General features: G+C 43.0%; 2 protein-coding genes across 2 annotated transcripts in view; both read left to right on the top strand.

Annotated features, from left to right (window-relative positions):
* Positions 1-49: 49 nt before the first annotated feature.
* The window catches only part of LOC5511953 (GATOR complex protein WDR59), a 29,558-nt gene continuing 3,566 nt past the window's right edge, over positions 50-26,041 (top strand). The window contains exons 1-22 of the mRNA XM_048730767.1: positions 50-131; positions 588-637; positions 1,135-1,273; positions 1,628-1,713; positions 5,229-5,309; positions 5,580-5,614; positions 5,810-5,898; positions 6,688-6,804; positions 10,123-10,200; positions 10,296-10,470; positions 15,012-15,091; positions 16,653-16,835; positions 18,405-18,566; positions 18,798-18,893; positions 19,239-19,365; positions 19,968-20,019; positions 20,241-20,409; positions 20,548-20,675; positions 21,302-21,496; positions 22,014-22,203; positions 23,003-23,181; positions 23,469-23,611. Of these exons, the coding sequence (XP_048586724.1) occupies positions 54-131; positions 588-637; positions 1,135-1,273; positions 1,628-1,713; positions 5,229-5,309; positions 5,580-5,614; positions 5,810-5,898; positions 6,688-6,804; positions 10,123-10,200; positions 10,296-10,470; positions 15,012-15,091; positions 16,653-16,835; positions 18,405-18,566; positions 18,798-18,893; positions 19,239-19,365; positions 19,968-20,019; positions 20,241-20,409; positions 20,548-20,675; positions 21,302-21,496; positions 22,014-22,203; positions 23,003-23,181; positions 23,469-23,611 (2,632 nt within the window). The 5' untranslated portion in view covers positions 50-53. The remainder of the gene's footprint in view (positions 132-587; positions 638-1,134; positions 1,274-1,627; positions 1,714-5,228; positions 5,310-5,579; positions 5,615-5,809; positions 5,899-6,687; positions 6,805-10,122; positions 10,201-10,295; positions 10,471-15,011; positions 15,092-16,652; positions 16,836-18,404; positions 18,567-18,797; positions 18,894-19,238; positions 19,366-19,967; positions 20,020-20,240; positions 20,410-20,547; positions 20,676-21,301; positions 21,497-22,013; positions 22,204-23,002; positions 23,182-23,468; positions 23,612-26,041) is intronic.
* On the top strand, positions 13,837-14,780 carry LOC116618037 (NPC intracellular cholesterol transporter 2). Its single transcript, XM_032381301.2, has one exon. It carries the CDS (start codon positions 13,892-13,894, stop codon positions 14,393-14,395), a length of 504 nt encoding a protein of 167 aa, XP_032237192.2. The 5' UTR covers positions 13,837-13,891; the 3' UTR covers positions 14,396-14,780.

The following is a 26,041-nucleotide window of genomic DNA, read 5'->3' as shown; positions in this document are numbered from 1 at the left end:
GCAATAGGCACACAATGGTCACGCCAGGGTAGCGCAGGAGCCGCCAATTCCAAATGCCAGCGGTAGTCCCATATGGATCCAAGATGGCGGCCCCGTATAGAGATGTGTTCGCTTCGCATCACGAGTGGCCGGTAGGGTTTTCCTGGATATGTTTGGCCACCAAGTGCAGTGTTAATACACCCTAAGTTATCTTTTTTTTTTAACCAAGCTGATGCTATGCTCTATTTACAACGAGCCGTAGTATTAGTGATCATCTTATACCATCTTTTCCGCTCATTCTTGTTGTTTTTATACTTCCTCTCACCTATGTTACCACTAAGTTTATGCTTTATTCTATTTTTATAGTATTTGTAATCAGTGTTCCAATATTAGCTTCTGAGTATATCGGCATTTAATTGATTTATTATTTTTTTCTCTTTGGAAATTTTGACAACATATATTTACACATAAACACCCCCCTCCCCCCCCCCCCCATCAATTTTAATCTTTAAGCTTCGATAAGCTCTATTTCCATTTCCATATGCCATTGTCAATGCAGCAAAAGAATAAAAAAGCGTTGACAATGAATTTAATTTATTATTTCCTAGGCTACAGTCATGGCAGTGGACTGCACTGGTAGCCATGTTGTCCTGGGAGCGTAAGTTTATACCCTTGGTACCTTTACATGGTAGTCGGAAAGTCTAAGGAAGGATAAGTACATCAGGGCCTGGAAATAGGCATTGGATTTATCATTGTCATTTTTAGGTGACGTCATTTGGAATAAACAAATTGTATGCAAATTTTTAACTTGTGTTTACTGGCTTGGAGGAAGCACGCTCTATCAACTGAGCCAACACACAGTTGAGACAGGAAAACTTTTTTGGACAGAAAAGTGCACTACCAAATCACTTTAAGCCCTAATCAAGATGAAAGCTCTAAGAAATAATTGATCTAGTACAATCTTCAGATTTGCCTGACTGATGTAGGATTCTTGGTAGTGTAAGTGTAGCCACTTGTAAAGCAAATCATCCTTTCTTAGGCTCCTCCTTCTCCTGGCTGCCAATTGTATTTAGGGAGTAGGAAGCAGTACCAGCTAGATCACATGTTATTTTCCCTCAAGTCATATTTATACAAATGTTTATCTTTCATTTCTAGCCGAAAAGGACTTGCTTTCATAAATCTTGACAGTCCTTCTGTCATCACAAAGAAAGTGAACAGGGATAGTATCAAATGGGATTGTGGGGCAGTGGAGTGGAATCCCCACATCTCACAAGCGCACATACTTGCTGCAGTGGTAGGTTTTGAGGTTGCCTCTGGTAAGGTAAACCAAACCTTTGATAAGTAAGCCTAGCAGGGTTTTCCCGTAAATGCTTATTTTAGTGCCCCCTTCAAATTATTGCCCTCTCCTCCTCAAAATATTTGATAAGTGCCCCCCTCCCAGGATGTGCCCCACTTAAAAAAAGCGCCTCTCCTCCCCCAAAAGAGAATAGTAATGACCAAACACAAGACTTGGATTTAGCAACCACAGGTTACCCATACATTAGAATAGTGTTAATTTCTAAATATTCGATAATCTAGCTTAGAGCTCAAGCTCTCCAGAAGCATTTCTTGTACTTGTATGTTTGAAATAAGTGGCACTATCTTGCAGTCAAACCAGAAGGCAGAGATCTGGAAATGGCGGGATGGAAGTGGTGTGCAGACACAAATGCTGCGGGCTCACACTAGAATTATAAGGTAAACAGAACAGGGCCCGTCACCTGGTGATGATAATTAATCTACCTTACACGGGCTCACACTAGAATTATAAGGTAAACAGAACAGGGCCCGTCACCTGGTGATGATAATTAATCTACCTTACACGGGCTCACACTAGAATTATAAGGTAAACAGAACAGGGCCCGTCACCTGGTGGTGATAATTAATCTACCTTACACGGGCTCACACTAGAATTATAAGGTAAAAAGAACAGGGCCCGTCACCTGGTGATGATAATTAATCTACCTTACACGGGCTCACACTAGAATTATAAGGTGAACAGAACAGGGCCCGTCACCTGGTGATTATAATTAATCTACCTTACACGGGCTCACACTAGAATTATAAGGTAAACAGAACAGGGCCCGTCACCTGGTGATGATAATTAATCTACCTTACACGGGCTCACGCTAGAATGATAAGGTAAACAGAACAGGGCCCGTCACCTGGTGATGATAATTAATCTACCTTACACGGGCTCACACTAGAATTATAAGGTAAACAGAACAGGGCCCGTCACCTGGTGATGATAATTAATCTACCTTACACGGGCTCACACTAGAATTATAAGGTAAACAGAACAGGGCCCGTCACCTGGTGATGATAATTAATCTACCTTACACGGGCTCACACTAGAATTATAAGGTAAACAGAACAGGGCCCGTCACCTGGTGATGATAATTAATCTACCTTACACGGGCTCACACTAGAATTATAAGGTAAACAGAACAGGGCCCGTCACCTGGTGATGATAATTAATCTACCTTACACGGGCTCACACTAGAATTATAAGGTAAACAGAACAGGGCCCGTCACCTGGTGGTGATAATTAATCTACCTTACACGGGCTCACACTAGAATTATAAGGTAAACAGAACAGGGCCCGTCACCTGGTGGTGATAATTAATCTACCTTACACGGGCTCACGCTAGAATTATAAGGTAAACAGAACAGGGCCCGTCACCTGGTGATGATAATGAATCTACCTTACACGGGCTCACACTAGAATTATAAGGTAAACAGAACAGGGCCCGTCACCTGGTGGTGATAATTAATCTACCTTACAGTGGAGCTTTTTTTCAAAAAAATATTCTTAGATTCACTTTTTGCAGGATACATAAAGTATGGTAATTCTCTTCCCTGGGTAGTTCTACTACCCAGAATTATTTAAAACAATATTGAAATTAAGGGCTTTAAAAAACTGTAATAAAAAATGGGGGTAACCAACCTCATTTTCACAACAGAGAGTCGTAGAGTTGGCACGTTTTTACTGATCGCAACTCTTAGTTTTCAAAAATACTGTAGTGCCAATAGTCTTTAGAAAATTAAGTTCTGTTTGTTGAGCTGCTGAAATCCGATCTCCTAAACAATAACACATAGTAGCTAACGTTCAAAACAAATCACATTTTAAGAAATCACACTAAAAGGCATTGTTTTGGCCAAAGCGTTATTTTAAAGTATTTTTTATGCTTTTGAGAGAAAAAAACAAACTTCTACAACCCAACTTTTTTTCTTCTTTCAGTATATCATTTTTCCGTATATATTTAACTGTTTGAGCAAATAAAAAAATGGGGGTTACCGACTTCGTTTTTCTGTCAAAGCGATTTTAAGTAAAAAAACACGCTCCTTTTGCTTTGTTTTCTTATTAACGTTTGAACAAACAGCGCGTGCCACTATGCACAGAAGGGGTGCACAGTGTAATTCAAGGGAATTACCTTAAGTATATTAATCGTTACAAAGATAGCCTGCTTGCAGGCAGTACTCGGTGTTATTATCGCGGAAAACCCTCTCTGTTCGGTAATCGGGCGCCATCTTGTATTTTAAGACGCGTGGTTCCTGGGGGCGAGCGCAAAAACAGGCGCATGGCAGGGGGGCAGGGGTTCATTTTCGCGCTCGCCCCCAGGGACCATCCAGCTTTAAATACAAGATGGCGCCCGATCTCCGAACGGAGAGTGTTTTCTTCGATGATAACACTGAGTACCGCCAGGCTATTACAAACAAATACACAAGGAACTCAATAATTAGTTTGGATCTTTGTAATCACTGTAAGTATTTACAACACTCTTAACTATTAACAACACTCTTCAACAGCTTAGTTCAAAATTTAAAAAAAAAACCTCATGGAATCAAATTCAATTTACAGTTTACCTTCGATTTCAAATTCATTAACATACAGTTCAGCTTCAATGTCCAGATGTGGAACACGTTTCATGTGTTTGCTTTTCTTTCTTAACTCAGGAGAACAAATTAGTATAGACACCTTTCTTGAGCATATCCCTAGCTAACATGACTTCTTTTTCATAATTCTCATGCAGTTGAGGGTATTTTATTTCCATAAGAGATCTCTTCCTTTGACTTTTATCAATGCAAGCAACCCAATCTAGATCATCATTTGTATTATCAGACACATCTCAGGGAAATCAAGTACTTGAATAAGCTTCCCAAGCATGTCCTATTCCAGGCTTATATTATGATTTCTCAGTGACACTTGTTAAAACACAATTCAATTTTGATTTCATTGGTCTTCCTCATCATCAGACAAACGTTATTTCTTTACACTAAGGACCACCTTTAGAGGAGCTACATGGACATCTTTAGGCATGTCGATATGCATAGATATCTCGCAATAAAATTCCTATTGGATGGACGCCATAGACTCCCTAGAGGGAAGGGGTGGGAGGGAGCATAGAGGTTTGTGAAATTGCAGCTTTTATCAAAGCACGCATTCATTTTGCGATTGTATTGGGCGCAAAGTAATTTGAACTAGCTTTATGTAATGATTGTTTTTGTTGTTTTCATAGTCAACTGAATGTAATATCATTGCAGTGACCTGTGAGTGTTTGTAAGTTTAAAAGGAAGGTTTTCTGAAATATACTACAGTCCTAAGTTCTATTTTTGTTAATAGTGAATTAAAATGACAAGAAAAAAGGTGCTATGGTTGTAAATAGAAGGTTGTAACCTCAAGCATGTTCATGTGTCCACAGTGCTTTGAACTTATGTTCATGTGTCCACAGTGCTTTGAACTTATGTTCATGTGTCCACAGTGATTTTAACTTATGTTCATTTGTCCACAGTGCTTTGAACTTATGTTCATGTGTCCACAGTGATTTGAACTTATGTTCATGTGTCCACAGTGATTTGAACTTATGTTCATGTGTCCACAGTGCTTTGAACTTATGTTCATGTGTCCACAGTGATTTGAACTTATTCTCATGTGTCCACAGTGCTTTGAACTTATGTTCATGTGTCCACAGTGATTTGAACTTATGTTCATGTGTCCACAGTGCTTTGAACTTATGTTCATGTGTCCACAGTGCTTTGAACTTATGTTCATGTGTCCACAGTGCTTTGAACTTATGTTCATGTGTCCACAGTGATTTGAACTTATGTTCATGTGTCCACAGTGATTTGAACTTATGTTCATGTGTCCACAGTGATTTGAACTTATGTTCATGTGTCCACAGTGATTTGAACTTATTCTCATGTGTCCACAGTGATTTGAACTGGTCATGGTTTGACCCCCAAGTGTTGTCTACTTGTTCAGTTGATCAATTTGTGTACATCTGGGATCTCAGGTACTGTAGTCACGCAATCACAGAACCTGTCACACAATCTGTCTACAAAATAACATACTCATACACCCTCAGGAGCACTACTGTAAATTCTCGAGTACATAGTATCTAGAATAGAGTTTTAAAAAATAAAATTTAGAAGCGCATTCATAGGGACATTTTTATACCATAATTTGAAAATTATTTGATACCCTTGTATTAGATTTGGAAAGTTGTTTCCCTTGCCCTCTTCTTGAAGTTTGTGAGTATACTGGCCACTCTTCCTTGTTTCAGAGAAAAGAAACCTGCCACATCTCTACAAGCAGTAGGTATGGGAATATATTGCCTAGGTGCAATATAAGCACAGGCAGATTACTTGACCTTTTAAAAGTGTCTTCTTTCTTAATGAAGGATTGCCAAAGACTAGGTTATCCCAGACACAGTAATCACTGTTTTTAATCTTTTTCAAAACTACATCTGTGCAACTGTACCTTTAAGGTTGTGATCCGTTGCTTGCTTTCCAGTGGGGGCTTCACAAGTGAAATGGAACAAGGAGGATCGGAATGTACTAGCCACAAGTCATGATGGTGACGTCCGAATATGGGACCTCAGAGTAAGTAAAAACATAGAGATAGCGACGTCCGAATATAGGACCTTGGAGAAAGTTACAACATAGAGATGGTGACATACGAATATAGGACCTCAGAGAAAGTAACAACATAGAGATGGTGACATACGAATATGGGACCTCAGAGAAAGTAACAACATAGAGATGGTGACATACGAATATGGGACCTCAGAGAAAGTAACAACATAGAGATGGTGACATACGAATATAGGACCTCAGAGAAAGTAACAACATAGAGATGGTGACATACGAATATAGGACCTCAGAGAAAGTAACAACATAGAGATGGTGACATACCAAAATAGGACCTCAGAGTAAATAAAAACATAGAGATGGCGACGTCCAAATATGGGACCTCAGAGAAAGTAACAACATAGAGATGGTGACATACGAATATAGGACCTCAGAGAAAGTAACAACATAGAGATGGGGAATCTGAATATGGGACCTTAGAGTAAGTAAAAACATAGAGATGGTGTCATATACGAATATAGGACCTCAGAGAAAGTAACAACATAGAGATCAGAGACTAATTTCAAAGGATTAGATTGACTGAAATCTCTTACTTGGTCCATTACTGTATTTCTGTGTAGTACTGTGGTGGTGTTGGGGGGGGGGGAGGGGGAGGTGGGTGTTGGGGCCCAATAATTAATAAGGAAATGACCAGAAGGGGAACGATGTACCACCCAGTCTTTGTATCCGGCCCCCTTCCCACACAACGCTTGACGCCTGCTAATGCCATGTATAACTACAGTCTTTTACTTCTGCATGTAGAAAGGTAACACGCCTGTCGTGTACATCACTGCCCATCTGTCCAAGATCCATGGAGTGGACTGGTCCCGGACAAGCGGCACAGCGCTGGCAACGTGCAGCAATGATGCCAGTGTCAAGGTAGAAATGTGACTGCTTTGGGGTCAGGGTTATTTTGCTAGACTGCTTGGGGTTATGGTTATTTTGCTAGACTGCTTGGGGTTATGGTTATTTTGCTAGACTGCTTGGGGTTATGGTTATTTTGTCAGACTGCTTGGGGTCAGGGTTATTTTGCTAGACTGCTTGGGGTCAGGGTTATTTTGCTAGACTGCTTGATGTCAGGGTTATTTTGCTAGACTGCTTGGTTTCAGGGTTATTTTGTCAGACTGCTTGGAGTCAGGGTTATTTTGCTAGACTGCTTGGGGTTATGGTAATTTTGCTAGACTGCTTGGGGTTAGGGTTATTTTGCTAGACTGCTTGGAGTCAGGGTTATTTTGCTAGACTGCTTGAGGTCAGGGTTATTTTGCTAGACTTCTTGGGGTCAGGGTTATTTTGTCAGACTGCTTGGGGTCAGGGTTATTTTGCTAGACTGCTTGGGGTTATGGTTATTTTGCTAGACTGCTTGGGGTCAGGGTTATTTTGTCAGACTGCTTGGGGTCAGGGTTATTTTGTCAGACTGCTTGGGGTCAGGGTTATTTTATCAGACTGCTTGGGGTCAGGGTTATTTTGCTAGACTGCTTGAGGTCAGGGTTATTCTATCAGACTGCTTGGAGTCAGGGTTATTTTGCTAGACTGCTTGGGGTCAGGGTTATTTTGTCAGACTGCTTGGGGTCAGTGTTATTTTGCTAGACTGCTTGAGGTCAGGGTTATTTTGCTAGACTGCTTGAGGTCAGGGTTATTTTGTCAGACTGCTTGGGGTCAGGGTTATTTTGCTAGACTGTTTGAGGTCAGGGTTATTTTGTCAGACTGCTTGAGGTCAGGGCTATTTTGTCAGACTGCTTGGGGTCAGGGTTATTTTGCTAGACTGCTTGGGGTCATGGTAATTTTGCTAGACTGCTTGGGGTCAGGGTTATTTTGCTAGAGTGTTTGGAGTCAGGGTTATTTTGCTAGACTGCTTGGGGTGAGGGTTATTTTGCTAGACTGCTTGATGTCAGGTTTATTTTGCTAGACTGCTTGAGGTCAGAGTTATTTTGCTAGACTGCTTGGGGTCAGGGTTATTTTGCTAGACTGCTTGGGGTTATGGTTATTTTGCTAGACTGCTTGAGGTCAGGGTTATTTTGCTAGACTGTTTGAGGTCAGGGTTATTTTGTCAGACTGCTTGGGGTCAGGGTTATTTTGCTAGACTGCTTGGGGTCAGGGTTATTTTGCTAGACTGCTTGAGGTCATGGTTATTTTGCTAGACTGCTTGAGGTCATGGTTATTTTGCTAGACTGCTTGGGGTCAGGGTCATTTTGCTAGACTGTTTGAGGTCAGGGTTATTTTGTCAGACTGCTTGGGGTCAGGGTTATTTTGCTAGACTGCTTGGGGTCAGGGTTATTTTGCTAGACTGCTTGAGGTCATGGTTATTTTGCTAGACTGCTTGGGGTCAGGGTCATTTTGCTAGACTGTTTGAGGTCAGGGTTATTTTGTCAGACTGCTTGGGGTCAGGGTTATGTTGCTAGACTGTTTGAGGTCAGGGTTATTTTGTCAGACTGTTTGGGGTGAGGGTTATTTTGCTAGACTGCTTGGGGTCAGGGTTATTTTGTCAGACTGCTTGGGGTCAGGGTTATTTTGCTAGACTGCTGGAGGTCAGGGTTATTTTGCTAGACTGCTTGGGGTCAGGGCTATTTTGCTAGACTGCTTGATGTCAGGGTTATTTTGCTAGACTGCTTGAGGTCAGAGTTATTTTGCTAGACTGCTTGGGGTCAGGGCTATTTTGCTAGACTGCTTGGGGTCAGGGTTATTTTGTCAGACTGCTTGGGGTCAGGGTTATTTTGCTAGACTGCTTGGGGTCAGGGTTATTTTGCTAGACTGCTTGGGGTCAGGGTTATTTTGCTAGACTGCTTGAGGTCATGGTTATTTTGCTAGACTGCTTGGGGTCAGGGTCATTTTGCTAGACTGTTTGAGGTCAGGGTTATTTTGTCAGACTGCTTGGGGTCAGGGTTATGTTGCTAGACTGCTTGGGGTTAGGGTTATTTTGCTAGACTGCTTGAGGTCAGGGTTATTTTGCTAGACTGCTTGGGGTCAGGGTTATTTTGCTAGACTGCTTGGGGTCAGGGTTATTTTGCTAGACTGCTTGGGGTCAGGGTCATTTTGCTAGACTGTTTGAGGTCAGGGTTATTTTGCTAGACTGCTTGGGGTCAGGGTTATTTTGCTAGACTGCTTGGGGTCAGAGTTATTTTGCTAGACTGCTTGGGGTCAGGGTTATTTTGCTAGACTGCTTGGGGTCAGGGTTATTTTGTCAGACTGCTTGGGGTCAGGGTTATTTTGCTAGACTGCTTGGGGTCAGGGTTATTTTGTCAGACTGCTTGGGGTCAGTGTTATTTTGCTAGACTGCTTGAGGTCAGGGTTATTTTGCTAGACTGTATGAGGTCAGGGTTATTTTGTCAGACTGCTTGGGGTCAGGGTTATTTTGCTAGACTGTTTGAGGTCAGGGTTATTTTGTCAGACTGCTTGAGGTCAGGGCTATTTTGTCAGACTGCTTGGGGTCAGGGTTATTTTGCTAGACTGCTTGAGGTCATGGTAATTTTGCTAGACTGCTTGGGGTCAGGGTTATTTTGCTAGACTGTTTGAGGTCAGGGTTATTTTGCTAGACTGCTTGGGGTCAGGGTTATTTTGCTAGACTGCTTGGGGTCAGAGTTATTTTGCTAGACTGCTTGGGGTCAGGGTTATTTTGCTAGACTGCTTGAGGTCAGGGTTATTTTGCTAGACTGCTTGGGGTCAGGGTTATTTTGCTAGACTGCTTGGGGTCTGGGTTATTTTGCTAGACTGCTTGGGGTCAGGGCTATTTTGCTAGACTGCTTGGGGTCAGGGTTATTTTGCTAGACTGCTTGAGGCCAGGGTTATTTTGCTAGACTGCTTGGGGTCAGTTTTTTCTATACTGCTTTTAGGTTATGGTTATATTGCTATTCTGCCTGAGCTTATTTATTTCATTCTATTTTACTTGATCCATCTGATGAGGGGCCATGCATAGCACTAAAAAAAACAGATTGCAGCCAAGAGCCAGAGGGTAAACTGTGTGCGCTGTGGTTAACCATTCAATAAGTGAAAAGACATTCTGGTAAAAGAGGACCAAGTAGCACATACGGAGAATGCTATGGCACATATTTTGCTTATCTGCATTGTCTGATTTTGATAGCTAGGTATAATTTACTGAATAAATCCCAGTGTTTTTTGCTCTCATTACCACCTCCCAAGAATAAACCACAAAAGAAAAGAACAGTTGATCTGTTGATGTTGACTAAGATTCTTTACTTGTAGCTTTGGAACACTGAGAACCCACGGCAACCAGAAGCCAAGCTGACTGTCACTGCCCCAGTTTGGAGGGCTCGGTATACGGTGAGTGTGGAATCTTTACTAATTACACTTTATTAATGGTATATGGTGATATATTTTTTTATACTGCTAACCTTAGATGCTTTGCTTGGTGACAGCCGTTTGGCCATGGGGTGCTTACAGTAGTGGTGCCGCAGCTCAGACGAGGGGAGAATAACCTGTGCTTGTGGAACGCTATCGACCTGACGACACCCGTGCCCACCCCTGTGCACACCTTCGAGGGGCACAATGACGTGGTGCTGGACTTCCACTGGAGATCACAGCTATTCGAAGGTACCAAGTGTTCTTTGAAAGTCTGCTAGTTATCCATTGATTTAGGCCGAAAGTAAGAATAGCAGTGGCCATAGGGTGCATAAGGCAGCTTTTCAGGCCCGTGCCCAGGATTTTCTTGGGGGTGCAAAATCCGAAAAAGTGGACCTTATTTTTCCGGGGGGAAGGGGGGAGGGATGGAATAAGTTCTCTAATAAAAATCTGACCATCCCCGAAAGAACAAAAAGGCATGTATTTATGACTTTGCAATATCTCCACGGGACGTCTATTGTCGGATTTGGCTACATACCAGAGTGATCTAGCTTATTATTTTTAGTTTTGTCTACAAATAGCACGTCTATTGAGAACCTAAAGTGGACTTTTGGCCGTTGTGGGGGTTCACCCCCTGCACTCCCCCTCCCCCCCTGGGTCAGGCCTGTTTTTGCGCCAACTGGTTGTTGGTAGTTTGGTGTTGCTGTTGGAGGTGGTAATGCTGATTATTTTGGTGGTGGTGATAGTAGTAATAAATGCAGTCATAGCGGAGCCAGCGCGGCCGTAGGCCGCGTGCGGAGCCCCATAGGTATAGAAATGGTCTATAACTAGGCGACTCAGTTTTTGTGGTCAAGACGTCATTGTCACAAGCTGCCATCCATCCAGCCAGCCAGCCGCGATCTGCCTCGGCCCAGGCCTCTAGAGAATGCAAAACAATATGGCGGACGCTGATAGAGTATTTCTGCCCCTCAAAAACACACACAAACTGACTGCAGAGAAGCCAAGAATTGTCGAAAAAGAAGTGCTTGAAAAAAATACATTCATGGGAATGCTAACCAGGATATGAACTTGTCTTATTATGTGCAAAAGTCTGTGTAAAAGCATGGTTGAAAGTTTTGAAGAGTCAAGTCTTGTGCTTGAGTCAAGGTTAGCTGAAATGTCAGAGTAAGCCACAAGATAAAGAAAGAAAAAACAAGCTAATTTTATGGACACCTTCTCCGACAAGTGCTCCTATGTATTTGTTCTAGCACTGGCAGAGGTAGGTAAGTTGGCGTATTGTATTAAAGTACTAAGCGGAACGATCTTTTGGAGTTGTTTTGTTTTTAAACTTTGAACACCTTTTTCATTGTTGAATTTAATTTACTTTAAGTAAGTTACTTACCTCAGGGAATAAATATTCTAGGCTGTATTAATCAAATTCGATCTCTAAATCTGCCATTCACCATCTATCATAGGAAAATTATAACTACTATTCATGAATGAATTGAATATAAGTTACCAGAGCTGTCACAAGATTTTGGACCTCATCATAAACCTAATTTTTTCACATACATATTAGGATCTTGAGGATCTGTTATTACCTAAAAAATATGCCTTGTTTTTATACCACCTACAATATTTTCAATAACCCTGGGTACCTCAATGTTTTCTTACAAACCTTAAAAAAACTTTTTTTTTCCTCATGTCACAATATAATGTGGTCCAAAAGTAAAATTCAGGTTTCATAGAAAGCCAAGACAGCTTTCTTGTAGAGGAGCAATTTGCTCAAAAGCAATGGGTTTTTTTTAGTTTTAGGTTTTATGAATTAGGTTTTTGTGGTATAATTTGTATCCTATTTTTAGTTTTAGGTTTTATGAATTAGAATTAGAATGAATTTTATGAATTATCGTATGGAAATTACCAGTTTTTTTCTTAAATGCTTTTCTCCAAACTTCTTCAGGTTAATCTCAGCCAGAGATTCTGAAATCAAGCTGAGACACAAGCTGCTGTCCAAGAGGCATGACCCAGGGCAGGATGTACATAAAAATAAACACATATAAAGTAACAAAAAGTAAGATAATATTTTAATGGAAAAATGGTTCTAAAAAATGAACCAGAGTTATAAAAGTAAAAAAAACAATTTTTTTTCCAAATTAGCCTGACAGGTTCTTGTATAATGTGTGGTTAGTGACATTTAGGCTATTTAGGTTCATAAATATTCTCTTGCTATTACAATGACTCATGGTAAAGTAATTGAGGTAGTAAGTTAATTATAAAAAACAAAAACAGGTCTCCTATATGATCCCTTAAGATCATATTTAAAACTATTTAGATATCAATTTTCCTATTTCAACCTATTTCAAATTATAGGCTAAATAGATGCTTATAAAAAGGATTCTAATTTGATAATTTTAGTTTAACAGGCTCATTCTAGGATCTTATCTGTGGTTCTTAACTGTATAATAAAATATTTTTCAAATATCTTGGAGTGCTTTTAATCCGCCCTTAGCAAAGTTACATTCTAAAGCACAAGAGAGAAGGTTAATAAAGATATTTTTCCAATTTTTGAATTGCTTACTTTGAAACACAAGAGAAAGAAAATGATAAAGCCCTATCTTTGCAAGTTAAGTAAAGTAATAAGTAAAAGGAATTGGGACAGTACAGGCAGGGAATGAGTACTTTTACCTCAAATACACTATGATAGTGTGATTTGCTGATATACTTATTAATGTATAGGAATTTGATATGTATTTGTTTATTGTTTTTAATTTTGAAGAGAATAAAATAGCACCCAGTTTTTTGTGAGGAACTTTAATTGATCCTCATTTTAAAATAAATATGACTTCCCTTCACACCCGAAAGCCTTCCCTGTTAATCAAAGCATAAATTTATTTTGCTGTATCAGTTGTCTATCAAGTATAGTTTAGTTAATGATATCCTTAGTAATGTCAATAAATACTTTTTTTAACTAGAACAAAGGAGGATTGGGAGGACACCTTTTAATAGTAATTGCAGTATTTATGGAACATGCAATCTTTATATGTTTTACATATGGTGCCTTTTTGTGGGTGGTTGAACGTGATGCATAATGAAAGTGCAGGGAAGGGGGGTTCTACACAAGTTTATGCTGAAAAAAGTCATGGTGGCTCCGCTTTTAGGCAGTGCCTAAATCTATATATTGTCATATACAAAACAGGAATAGAAAATGAGGAGCACTTTCTTGTAGTGTGTCCTGCATATATAATATAATTCAAGAAGAGAAACATATACTATGTTTAAAACAAAACCAATATAGATATTGGTGAAATGACAAACACAAGGCCCCTTCTATTTATAATAAGTGTGGATAAGAAAGATATTAACGAAGAAACGGCAAAATACGTTTTTGTGTCCATGAGGGAAAGAAAGAAATGCCTCGAAACAATGACACCTTAGGAAAATTCCATCTCTCTGTATATAAATTTTTTCATATTACCCGAGGATCAAATCACGATTTTTATCGATTTATCGATTGCATGTTAGAAAATCGTTTATGCGGTTTGTCTTCGCCGCAATCGGGCGAATTTCGCGCTATTTCGGAGAGACACCTGCGGATAAGTGTTTGTTAATAATCTGCCATCGCGTGTCAAGGCCTGCGCGCGGCACCCTTTCTCATATTACAACCACTCACGAGCAATCTTCCTGTCTCACAATCATGGCGTGTATCTCCCTGGTCATTCTCTCGCTGTTGGCTTTTGCTAGTTCCACTCAAGGGAGAAAGATCAGCTTCAAAGCTTGTGAGTCACCGGCCGGCAAGCTGGTCGAGCTCGACTTGGAACCTTGCGAAGAGGAGCCGTGCACTTTCCACAAGGGCAGTAACGAGACGTGCAAAGCGACGTTTGTTCCGAACGAACTGGTTTCGTCTGCTACTATCGAAGTGTTTGGGATTATCGGCGGCGTGCAGGTCCCTTTTCCGCTAAAGAACCCAAACGTGTGCGAGAATCACGGCGTGAAATGCCCGATAAATGCAGGGGACTCGGCTACTTTGGATTTGAACATTTATGTATCGAATCTCTACCCTTCTTTGAAGTTAATAATCAAGTTTGAGCTCAAAGGAGGAGACAACAAGTTGGTGTTTTGTGGGGAATTCTCGGCGCAGATCAAGTCTAAAGCGGACAATGGAAAGAGGAGTATCGAGGAAGGCATTGTGGTGTTCTAGGAACTCGCCCGCTTTCCGCCCAGACACGACAGATTTGTGTTGTTTTAGTTCTTAGATATTAGTTAATCGAGTTTAAGTCGTGTATTGCGTACAAGCTGGCTGTTAAAGGGGCACTTTCGATTTGTAGCAAGGAAATTTAATAAAACATGAAAGATTTTTTTTAAAAACAACCAAAAACCTTCCTGCCTTCCTGTTAACTACATCCTAGTGAAAAAAATGAATCTATTTTGATTGAAATGAACCCGTTAAGATTCATGTGGAATTCGTTACACTAACTTTTTGACGGCGGATTGTTAGTAAACTGTTGCCCATGTAAAATAGAAGTTGTGTGACGTACAAAACAGTTATACGCATGCGTGGATGAATAAAGTGCTTCATGATAGAATAGTAAGTTTTCTTGTGCAAGACGCATGACTCTCCCAAGTTATCTTCCCCTAAACTTTGAATTAAAAAAAAGAAAATTTGCTCAGCGTGAAATGTGATTCAAAAGTCGCACAGCGAGTCATGACAATAATAACAACTCTACTGATTTTTCCAAACATGTTCTTCCTCCTCTTCTCCCAAAAGAGACGAGCCGCCTGTACTAGTCACGTGACTTAGAGGGCTTTTCTTATAGGAGAGGAGCACTTTCAGCTGGTCACGTGGTCTAAGGATCAAAACCTGAGGCTTTGGGCGGTTGAGCCGAAAATAGTAGCGGTAAGTCTTAGAATAGTGGCGGTAGCCGAAAATAGTAGCGGTTAGTCTTAGAATAGTGGCGGTAGCCGAAAATAGTAGCGGTTAGTCTTAGAATAGTGGCGGTAGCCGAAAATAGTAGCGGTAGAAGTCTAAGAATAGTAGCGGTAGCCGAAACTAGTGGCGGTAAGTCTTAGAATAGTGGCGGTAGCCGAAAATAGTAGCGGTAGAAGTCTAAGAATAGTGGCGGTAGCCGAAAATAGTAGCGGTAAGTCTTAGAATAGTGGCGGTAGCCGAAAATAGTAGCGGTAAGTCTTAGAATAGTGGCGGTAGCCGAAAATAGTAGCGGTAAAAGTCTAAGAATAGTGGCAGTAAGTCTAAAAACGGTTGCTGTGGAGCTGAAAATAGTAGCGGTAATTCTAGAAATAATGGCGATAGGTATAAAAATAGTGCCAGTGGCGGTAAGTCTAAAATAGTGGTGGCGGTGGAGCCGAAAATAGTAGCGGTAGGTATAAAAATGTTGCGGTAAGTCTTAAAATAGTAACGGTAGGTCTATAAGGAAGAGAAGATTTAAAGTTATTTTGTATTCACATGATACAAGCTCTTTTATACTCGTTCCCAGTCACAAGCGCAGGTCGAAAAAAAAACTTCACTTTCAAAATCGTTTTTGGTGGACGTCAATCGAGCGGTTTCCATGGAAAATGAAGAACCTCGTCGCACGATAAATTCTCCAACTCTTAAGCTCCCATTTGATGCATGGTAAAATTATTATCAAATTCGCTTCGGTGGAGAGTCTTTAATGCTAAGAGCTAAGGGGGCCTCTATCAGAGACATAATGGAAACCTTTAACGTGAATGAGGCATTTGTTTATAAGATAAACTGCAAAACACTAATCTATTTAGACGTCTTTGTGATCTTAGGAATCTTCTTCTGCTTCGCCGAATTCTTTTTTCCTATTTGTAAACACATTTGCACCAGAATATCGGACTTGGCGACGCGAGGGACAGTGTTCGGGGGTGATTGCGCTGAAAGCCAACACTTCACTTTAGCGGGAGGGGAAGTAGTTTTGACAGGTTTCTATGGAAACCGGTGGATTGACGTCCACCAAAAACGATTTCTAAAGCGAAGTTATTTTTTTCTCGACCCGCGCAATTGAGAACGAGTAAAACATTCCTCTACACTCGATCAGCTTGTTTTACTGAGAACGAGTAGAACATTCCTCTACACTCGATCAGCTTGTTTTACTGAGAACGAGTAAAACATTCCTCTACACTCGATCAGCTTGTTTTACTGAGAACGAATAAAACATTCCTCTACACTCGATCAGCTTGTTTTACTGAGAACGAATAAAACATTCCTCTACACTCGATCAGCTTGTTTTACTGAGAACGAATAAAACATTCCTCTACACTCGATCAGCTTGTTTTACTGAGAACGAGTAAAACATTCCTCTACACTCGATCAGCTTGTTTTACTAATAACGAATAAAACATTCCTCTACACTCGATCATTTGTACGCAAATGACTACAAGCCTTCGTGCTTGAATATGCTAGCGTTTGATAACATTTCTTTGTTTGAATCTAGGCGTGCAGCGACGAAGCACATCAAGAAGAAAACCATTCCTCATCTGAAAAGCTACTGTGGGAGGGAAGGAGAGGGTCTCACGAGGGACCGCAGGACAAGCGAACAGCAGGCGCACAACCACAGACTCTCCAGCAAGAGTTCGCCCTCATTAATGTGAACATCCACAACGTCACTGTAGAGCAGGCGAGTATTTGTATTAAGTTCGCCCTCATTAATGTGAACATCCACAACGTCACAGTAGAGCAGGCGAGTATTTGTATTAAGTTCGCCCTCATTAATGTGAACATCCACAACGTCACAGTAGAGCAGGTGAGTATTTGTATTTAGTTCACCCTCATAATGTGAACATCCACAACGTCACAGTAGAGCAGGCGAGTATTTGTATTAATTTCGCTCTCATTAATGTGAACATCCACAACGTCACAGTAGAGCAGGCGAGTATTTGTATTAAGTTCGCCCTCATTAATGTGAACATCCATAACGTCACAGTAGAGCAGGCGAGTATTTGTATTAAGTTCGCCCTCATTAATGTGAACATCCAGAACGTCACAGAAGAGCAGGCGAGTATTTGTATTAAGTTCGCCCTCGTTAATGTGAACATCCACAACGTCCCAGTAGAGCAGGCGAGTATTTGTATTAAGTTCGCCCTCATTAATGTTAACATCCACAATGTCACAGTAGAGCAGGTGAGTATTTGTATTTAGTTCACCCTCATAATGTGAACATCCACAACGTCACAGTAGAGCAGGCGAGTATTTGTATTAATTTCGCTCTCATTAATGTGAACATCCACAACGTCACAGTAGAGCAGGCGAGTATTTGTATTAAGTTCGCCCTCATTAATGTGAACATCCATAACGTCACAGTAGAGCAGGCGAGTATTTGTATTAAGTTCGCCCTCATTAATGTGAACATCCAGAACGTCACAGAAGAGCAGGCGAGTATTTGTATTAAGTTCGCCCTCGTTAATGTGAACATCCACAACGTCCCAGTAGAGCAGGCGAGTATTTGTATTAAGTTCGCCCTCATTAATGTTAACATCCACAACGTCACAGTAGAGCAGGTGAGTATTTGTATTAAGTTCGCCCTCATTAATGTTAACATCCATAACGTCACTGTAGAGCAGGTGAGTATTTGTATTAAGTTCGCCCTCATTAATGTTAACATCCATAACGTCACTGTAGAGCAGGTGAGTATTTGTATTAAGTTCGCCCTCATTAATGTTAACATCCATAACGTCACAGTAGAGCAGGTGAGTATTTGTATTTAGTTCACCCTCATAATGTGAACATCCACAACGTCACAGTAGAGCAGGCGAGTATTTGTATTAAGTTCGCCCTCATAATGTGAACATCCACAACGTCACAGTAGAGCAGGCGAGTATTTGTATTAAGTTCGCCCTCATTAATGTGAACATCCACAACGTCACAGTAGAGCAGGCGAGTATTTGTATTAAGTTCGCCCTCATTAATGTGAACATCCACAACGTCACAGTAGAGCAGGCGAGTATTTGTATTAAGTTCGCCCTCATTAATGTGAACATCCACAACGTCACAGTAGAGCAGGCGAGTATTTGTATTAAGTTCACCCTAATTAATGTGAACATCCACAACGTCAAGCAGGCGAGTATCTGTATTAAGTTTACCCTCATTAATGTGAATGCGAGGTAACTTACAGCAAATCTTTGTTGTAGTTCTTCTACCCACCCTCTGCTCATATTATCATGCAAATTTGCTTTGTTTTCTTTTTCAGATGGATGCCGGTCAGCGGTGCTGCACTGTGTCGGTGACAAATGGCTCCCGTGTCACGCTATCCATTCATTTCCCAGCCATGTACCCGAATAACGCAATCCCTGGCTTTGTGTTTACCCCTGACACAGCCATCCCAATGTCTACCCAGAGCAGATTAATCAAGGTAGCAGATTGCAAAAGATACAAAGTTAAGAAAGAACCTATTAGAACTTCGAGTTGTTCACGGCCAAAAATAGTGTACCAGGATAATTTCCATGATTTTATATAGTTTCAGGGTATAGATTTGTATGTGTTCAAATTTACTTGAAATCTTTTGCACCACCGTTAAACCTTTTTCAAGTCGTTAATAGTCCAATTATTTATACTCATAATGCCCTTGTTTTTACTCTTGAAGACCCTACAGGAGACAGCCTATAACCATGTCAAGTTAAACCAGACGTGTCTAGAACCTTGCCTTCGTCAGCTCGTCAGCCAATTAGAGGAGCTCACGGTATGTAACACAATCACACGAATGTCATGCAATCATAAGTGTCACGCAACCATGTCAAGTTAAACCAGACGTGTCTAGAGCCTTGCCTTCGTGAGCTCGTCAGCCAATTAGAGTAGCTCACGGTATGTAACACAATCATACAAGTGTCACATAGCAATAGCCTTATGTGTGAAAAGAATAGTGTTGGAAAGTCTCACATGCAAATGACATGTAACGACATCATATAAAGAAAGAAACATGTAACGCAACCTCCCGCGTGTCGCGTACGAAAGATATATCACAGGAACAATAATTTAAATTGCCCTAGTATGTAACGTAGCTCAACGCGTGACGGCGTGTTTCTAGCTTCAGGAGGAACGCGTGACAGATGTTTCTCAGGCTATTCCACAAATTCTACCCGTCACATACGGAAGTTACCAAGACGCAGCCATCCCATTCCCCCGCACGTCTGGCGCAAAGTTCTCTGCTTGCGGTGAGTACAAGTCTGTGTGCAGGCTGTGGCGTTATTTGTAATACTACTCCCATTGAATGCGTGATTAGTTGTGTGATTTAAAGAAGGCCAAACACGCCGACATTTTATGCTCCCGCTCAATGGCGAGTCACACAAAGCATCCATTTCCATCGACTAATTCAAGCAAGTAGCCTAGATATTTTAAATCATATATCCTTTTAATAATATATAATATATCAGACTGTATTCGTACACTGTTATTTTGAGGGTTCCTTGCGAATAAATCCCTGTTTTTTCAATGATAAACAATAACAAAGGAGTGGGTGATTGACATTCTTTAAGCTGACTTAATCATAGTGTGACCCGGAGTTCGGGGTGTGTACGTAGAGTCAATCACAGTGATTTGACTCAGCAATAGCCCAAACCTTCTTTTTTGCCTTGTCTCCTACGACCACGTTACACAGGCTCTCTTGTTTGTTATGCCGAATGGGTATTTCTAGATTCTGGGTCCTAGTATAAAAGTGGATAAGAGGTGATTTTTTAGCATATATTTCTTCCAAGATTTCGATGTAAAGGAAAATTCCCTGGCCCCACTTATGTATTGATTTTGTTATGATTGACAGGTCTATTGGTCTGCTTTCATCGGCCGAACGCAAGTAACGAGCCAACGCCCAGGTAACATAAATATCAACCGGTAACGGAAATCTCTTATGCCTGGTGCACACTAGTGACATAACAACCTAACGACATGGGCACTGTTATGTTCATATGTTCTACATAGAGACATGAGCCCGACATAACGACAAGGAAATAACGACATAATAGAAAAAACTTATTTTTTGTATGGGTTCGGGTTACTGAAAAATCTGTTTACTCACTTTTTATATACCTAACAGATCCTTGTCAGCGCTGTCCGCGTACAGCTATCGACCTAGTCCCGGTCCAGCCCTCCCTCCTCTCCACAATAACACAGGGAACCTGAAAGCGTCTCATCCTCGGACTTTCGCTTCGTTTGGACGTATGGGTGGTCATAGCAGACAGAGATACTTCCGGTCTTTAAGCCAGGTACATCAGATTAATGACTTAACTTCCGGTAACTTGAACAAGGTACTAACCAAGAACCAACACACTTATATACAAGTACAACACGTTTACACTTATATACAAGTACAACACGTTTACACTTATATGCATTTGACACAGGAAGACCGGATGAGCAAGAAGTTTGGATCCATGTCGGCCCCAGCCCCACGCAACCGTGGTGGGCTTGTGATGATCTGGGACGTGAGTGTGCTAATGCCGCTGCATCGATCGCTGGCGCAGAACTACGTGTAAGTAGGGAGAAGTAGTCATGTATCAGAGAGAGTGCACATCTACGCTTTGAATAAAGCTTTGTGATGTTACGATTTAGAACTAAAGTTTGCCAATGAGAAACCCCCAGCTAGACGTCGAAACTGCAGACACGACACACAGTCGAATTAAACGTCTAATCAACAACACCGTGAAGCTTCGAAATAGTTCAGATAATCAACAACACCGTGAAGCTTCGAAATAGTTCAGATAATCAACAACACCGTGAAGCTTCGAAATAGTTCAGATAATCAACAACACCGTTAAGCTTCGAAATAGTTCAGATAATCAACAACACCGTGAAGCTTCGAAATAGTTCAGATAATCAGCAACACCGTGAAGCTTCGAAATAGTTTAGATAATCAAACCGTAAAAGTGAACATCTGTGCATCACACCATCATCAGGGTACCACAACTGTCAACTTTGTTCCTAGCATGCTTTTTGGGTTTCCTGTGGTGTCTTGTGGTTAAAGATGTGACGTCACCCCTACGCATTTCAGCTCTCCCTAGCTCCTTCTCTTACGGCCACCAAATGAATCCTTAAAACGCCACAAACTAAGCTGATTCCCTTCCTTCTTGTTTGTTACAATATTTACGATCAATCAAGACTCGAAGGAAATGACGTCATAGACATCTGCAAGAAGAATACGTCAGCGGCGCTTGCTGTTGGCCGTAAGGACCTGGTACAGACCTGGTCCTTGTTAGGTCTGGTGCTGGAGAGAAAATTGGCCCAAGCTCCAGACAACGTGGATGACACCCCCTGGGCCCTGCACCCCTTTGGAAGGCCCCTCTTGGACTTCTTGTAAGTTTGACTGAGCTCGCCTCGCTGGCGTCTCTACTTGGTCATTTACATACTAATCCTTGTATCATTATTGTTAACTGCATGAAGGATGTGCGCCTTAAATAAAATTCCACATTAGACTCCTTATAATTGCAAGTTTAGACCAATTCAGACTTTGACTGCAATAGGGACTTGTGCTAAGAGATCACGTGACCTTTTGGGTGGCAAATTCAACACAAAACACAGATATGACTGTCCGTCTCGCCAGAGAAGGACGAAAAAATAAAATCTTTAAATGAAAATTAACTCTTTCTAAAAAAAAACTTTATGAATTTATTCATATGCGCTAAACAAGTTCCCTTTTTGCTGCTATTTTGCCGCTAAACGCCTGAGCGCATGCTAGTTTGCCACCCAAAATGTTAAAGCAATTCTCCTATTCGGGATAGAGTCGACCCAAATTCCCTTCCTTTACTCTTTTGTAGTATCATCGTTAATTGGCACTTACTGGCACTAAACGTCTTGTATCTGTCGTATCAAGGATGGAGTATTACCTGAACATCCGGGATATTCAGACACTAGCTGTGTTGACGTGCGTCATGTCCCATCATTCCTTGCCCGATTCGTTCAAGCCCGCAAAGCATCAGGGGCATCTTATAACCAGCAAGTCTTTCACGTTTGGCTCGACCATGGGCCCGTCACCGACCTTCATGTACGAGACGAGCCATCAGGTTAGCTTGATAGCGGTAAATAGCGCACGTGCATGCGTGGGCAAAAGCCAGCACAATCTCGTTCCCATTGCCAACGTACATTTGTACTAAGGGAAAAGAGTACAGCTTTTAGCATAAACCATAATGTACAGAAGATGACAGGTTCTTTCGCTAATGAAGGAGTCAAGATTTAGTGTTATATTTTATTTTTATTTTATCTTTTTTTTTTGGGGGGGGGGGGAATCTAAAATGTATTAGTTTGCCGGGGTACTTGAACTAGTCTTGCGTTTCTCGCTTTTTCATGTTCCCTTTGGGATATAAGCTTTATATTTTATTATCAAACTATCAAACAGAATCCACGTCAACCACTGCAAATATCGAATTCATCTAAATTATAGAATGATTCTGGGATAGCTTGTTTTATTTATTTTGATTAAGATTGTAGTTTTTTGCCTTTTACTATAGATTCGGCCGAACAGATATCTTCATCATCTTCACTACTATTATCTTCATCACCACCATCTTCATCATAACCATAAAAATGTTCACAAACACCATCATCTTCATGAAAATCATCATCATCACATCACCATCAGAAACATCATTATCATCATCACCATCACAAACATCACAATCATGATCATCATCATCACATCACCATCAGAAACATCATCGTCATCACAATCACCACCACCATCATCATCATCATCATCATCATCATCATCATCATGTTGATTGCTATCACCACCATTATGCCGACCACACTTGCTCAGATAAAATGTTCTCAAATGTGAGTTGTTATTTTGACCCTTGTTTGCAGCCTGGCCCCAAACGCTCCAAGTCAGTAGCGAACAGCAGCGTGGGCCTGACGGGCGAGGGCTCCACCCCTGAGATGGTGTGGTGTGACATCCTGCCTCACGATAGCTGGACCCCCCCTGAGTTCATCAACAAGAGGGACGCCATGGAGGAGCAGCGGAAACAGCACGACAATAACTGCAGGTGATAACCGTCATCGGCATCATCATCATCATAACATCATCGTTATCAACATTGTCATAACATTATTATCACCATTATCGTAACAATATCGTCATCGTTATCATAACATTATTGTCATGATAGTCATCTATATTTTCATCCTCATCGTATTCATCGTCATCATTACCATCATCTCTATCGTCAACATTTTCACTAACTTCATAATTAGCACCTCCACTTGTTATTATTATGTGACCACCATCAACATGCTGATGGAATCTAACCCAAATTTGCCCGCCATTTTCTAGACTGCTCGTCCAGTCGAAGGTTCTCCTCCACGATCACTTCAAGCGCGTCTACGCCGACGTGCTGTACCGATGGAACCTCCTCTCCAAGCGTGCAGAAGTGCTCAAGTTCTTAAGCAAGCCACCGGACCCTCACAAAGACGTCGGTAAGCGTACGGTAGGGAACAGGAACGAGCCTGGAGGATACAGCAGAACCCCGCTTACTCGGGGGAGGGGGGAGACGCGTACGGTAGGGAACATGAACGAGCCTGGAGTATACAGCAGAACCCCGCTTACTCGGGGGAGGGGGGAGACGCGTACGGTGGGGAACAGGAACGAGCCTGGAGTATACAGCAGAACCCCGCTTACTCGGGGGAGGGGGAAGACGCGTACGGTAGGGAACATGAACGAGCCTGGAGGATACAGCAGAACCCCGCTTACTCGGGGGAGGGGGGAGACGCGTACGGTGGGGAACATGAACGAGCCTGGAGTATACAGCAGAACCCCGCTTACTCGGGGGAGGGGGGAGACGCGTACGGTGGGGAACATGAACGAGCCTGGAGTATACAGCAGAACCCCGCTTACTCGGGGGAGGGGGGAGACGCGTACGGTGGGGAACATGAACGAGCCTGGAGTATACAGCAAAACCCCTCTTACTCGGGGGAGGGGGGAAACGCGTACGGTAGGGAACATGAACGAGCCTGGAGTATACAGCAGAACCCCGCTTACTCGGGGGAGGGGGGAGACACGTACGGTGGGGAACATGAACGAGCCTGGAGTATACAGCAGAACCCCGCTTACTCGGGGGAGGGGGGAGACGCGTACGGTGGGGAACATGAACGAGCCTGGAGTATACAGCAGAACCCTGCTTACTCGGGGGAGGGGGGAGACGCGTGCGGTAGGGAACAGGAACGAGCCTGGAGGATACAGCAGAACCCCTCTTACTCGGGGGAGGGGGGAGACGCGTACGGTGGGGAACAGGAACGAGCCTGGAGTATACAGCAGAACCCCGCTTACTCGGGGGAGGGGGGAGACGCATACGGTAGGGAACATGAACGAGCCTGGAGTATACAGCAGAACCCCGCTTACTCGGGGGAGGGGGGAGACGCGTACGGTGGGGAACATGAACGAGCCTGGAGTATACAGCAGAACCCCTCTTACTCGGGGGAGGGGGGAGACGCGTACGGTAGGGAACAGGAACGAGCCTGGAGTATACAGCAAAACCCCTCTTACTCGGGGGAGGGGGGAGACGCGTACGGTAGGGAACATGAACGAGCCTGGAGTATACAGCAAAACCCCTCTTACTCGGGGGAGGGGGGAGACGCGTACGGTAGGGAACATGAACGAGCCTGGAGTATACAGCAGAACCCCGCTTACTCGGGGGAGGGGGGAGACGCGTACGGTGGGGAACATGAACGAGCCTGGAGTATACAGCAGAACCCCGCTTACTCGGGGGAGGGGGGAGACGCGTACGGTGGGGAACATGAACAAGCCTGGAGTATACAGCAGAACCCCGCTTACTCGGGGGAGGGGGGAGACGCGTACGGTAGGGAACAGGAACGAGCCTGGAGGATACAGCAGAACCCCGCTTACTCGGGGGAGGGGGGAGACGCGTACGGTGGGGAACAGGAACGAGCCTGGAGGATACAGCAAAACCCCTCTTACTCGGGGGAGGGGGGAGACGCATACGGTAGGGAACATGAACGAGCCTGGAGTATACAGCAGAACCCCGCTTACTCGGGGGAGGGGGGAGACGCATACGGTAGGGAACATGAACGAGCCTGGAGTATACAGCAGAACCCCGCTTACTCGGGGGAGGGGGGAGACGCGTACGGTGGGGAACATGAACGAGCCTGGAGTATACAGTAGAACCCCTCTTACTCGGGGGAGGGGGGAGACGCGTACGGTAGGGAACAGGAACGAGCCTGGAGTATACAGCAAAACCCCTCTTACTCGGGGGAGGGGGGAGACGCGTACGGTAGGGAACATGAACGAGCCTGGAGTATACAGCAAAACCCCTCTTACTCGGGGAAGGGGGGAGACGCGTACGGTAGGGAACATGAACGAGCCTGGAGTATACAGCAGAACCCCGCTTACTCGGGGGAGGGGGGAGACGCGTACGGTGGGGAACATGAACGAGCCTGGAGTATACAGCAGAACCCCGCTTACTCGGGGGAGGGGGGAGACGCGTACGGTGGGGAACATGAACAAGCCTGGAGTATACAGCAGAACCCCGCTTACTCGGGGGAGGGGGGAGACGCGTACGGTAGGGAACAGGAACGAGCCTGGAGGATACAGCAGAACCCCGCTTACTCGGGGGAGGGGGGAGACGCGTACGGTGGGGAACAGGAACGAGCCTGGAGGATACAGCAAAACCCCTCTTACTCGGGGGAGGGGGGAGACGCATACGGTAGGGAACATGAACGAGCCTGGAGTATACAGCAGAACCCCGCTTACTCGGGGGAGGGGGGAGACGCGTACGGTGGGGAACATGAACGAGCCTGGAGTATACAGCAGAACCCCGCTTACTCGGGGGAGGGGGGAGACGCGTACGGTGGGGAACATGAACGAGCCTGGAGTATACAGCAGAACCCCGC

The sequence above is a fragment of the Nematostella vectensis genome, chromosome 7, assembly GCF_932526225.1.
Source record: "Nematostella vectensis chromosome 7, jaNemVect1.1, whole genome shotgun sequence".
In the NCBI taxonomy this organism is placed as follows: domain Eukaryota; kingdom Metazoa; phylum Cnidaria; class Anthozoa; order Actiniaria; family Edwardsiidae; genus Nematostella; species Nematostella vectensis.
This window is presented reverse-complemented; position numbering and strand designations above follow the sequence as displayed.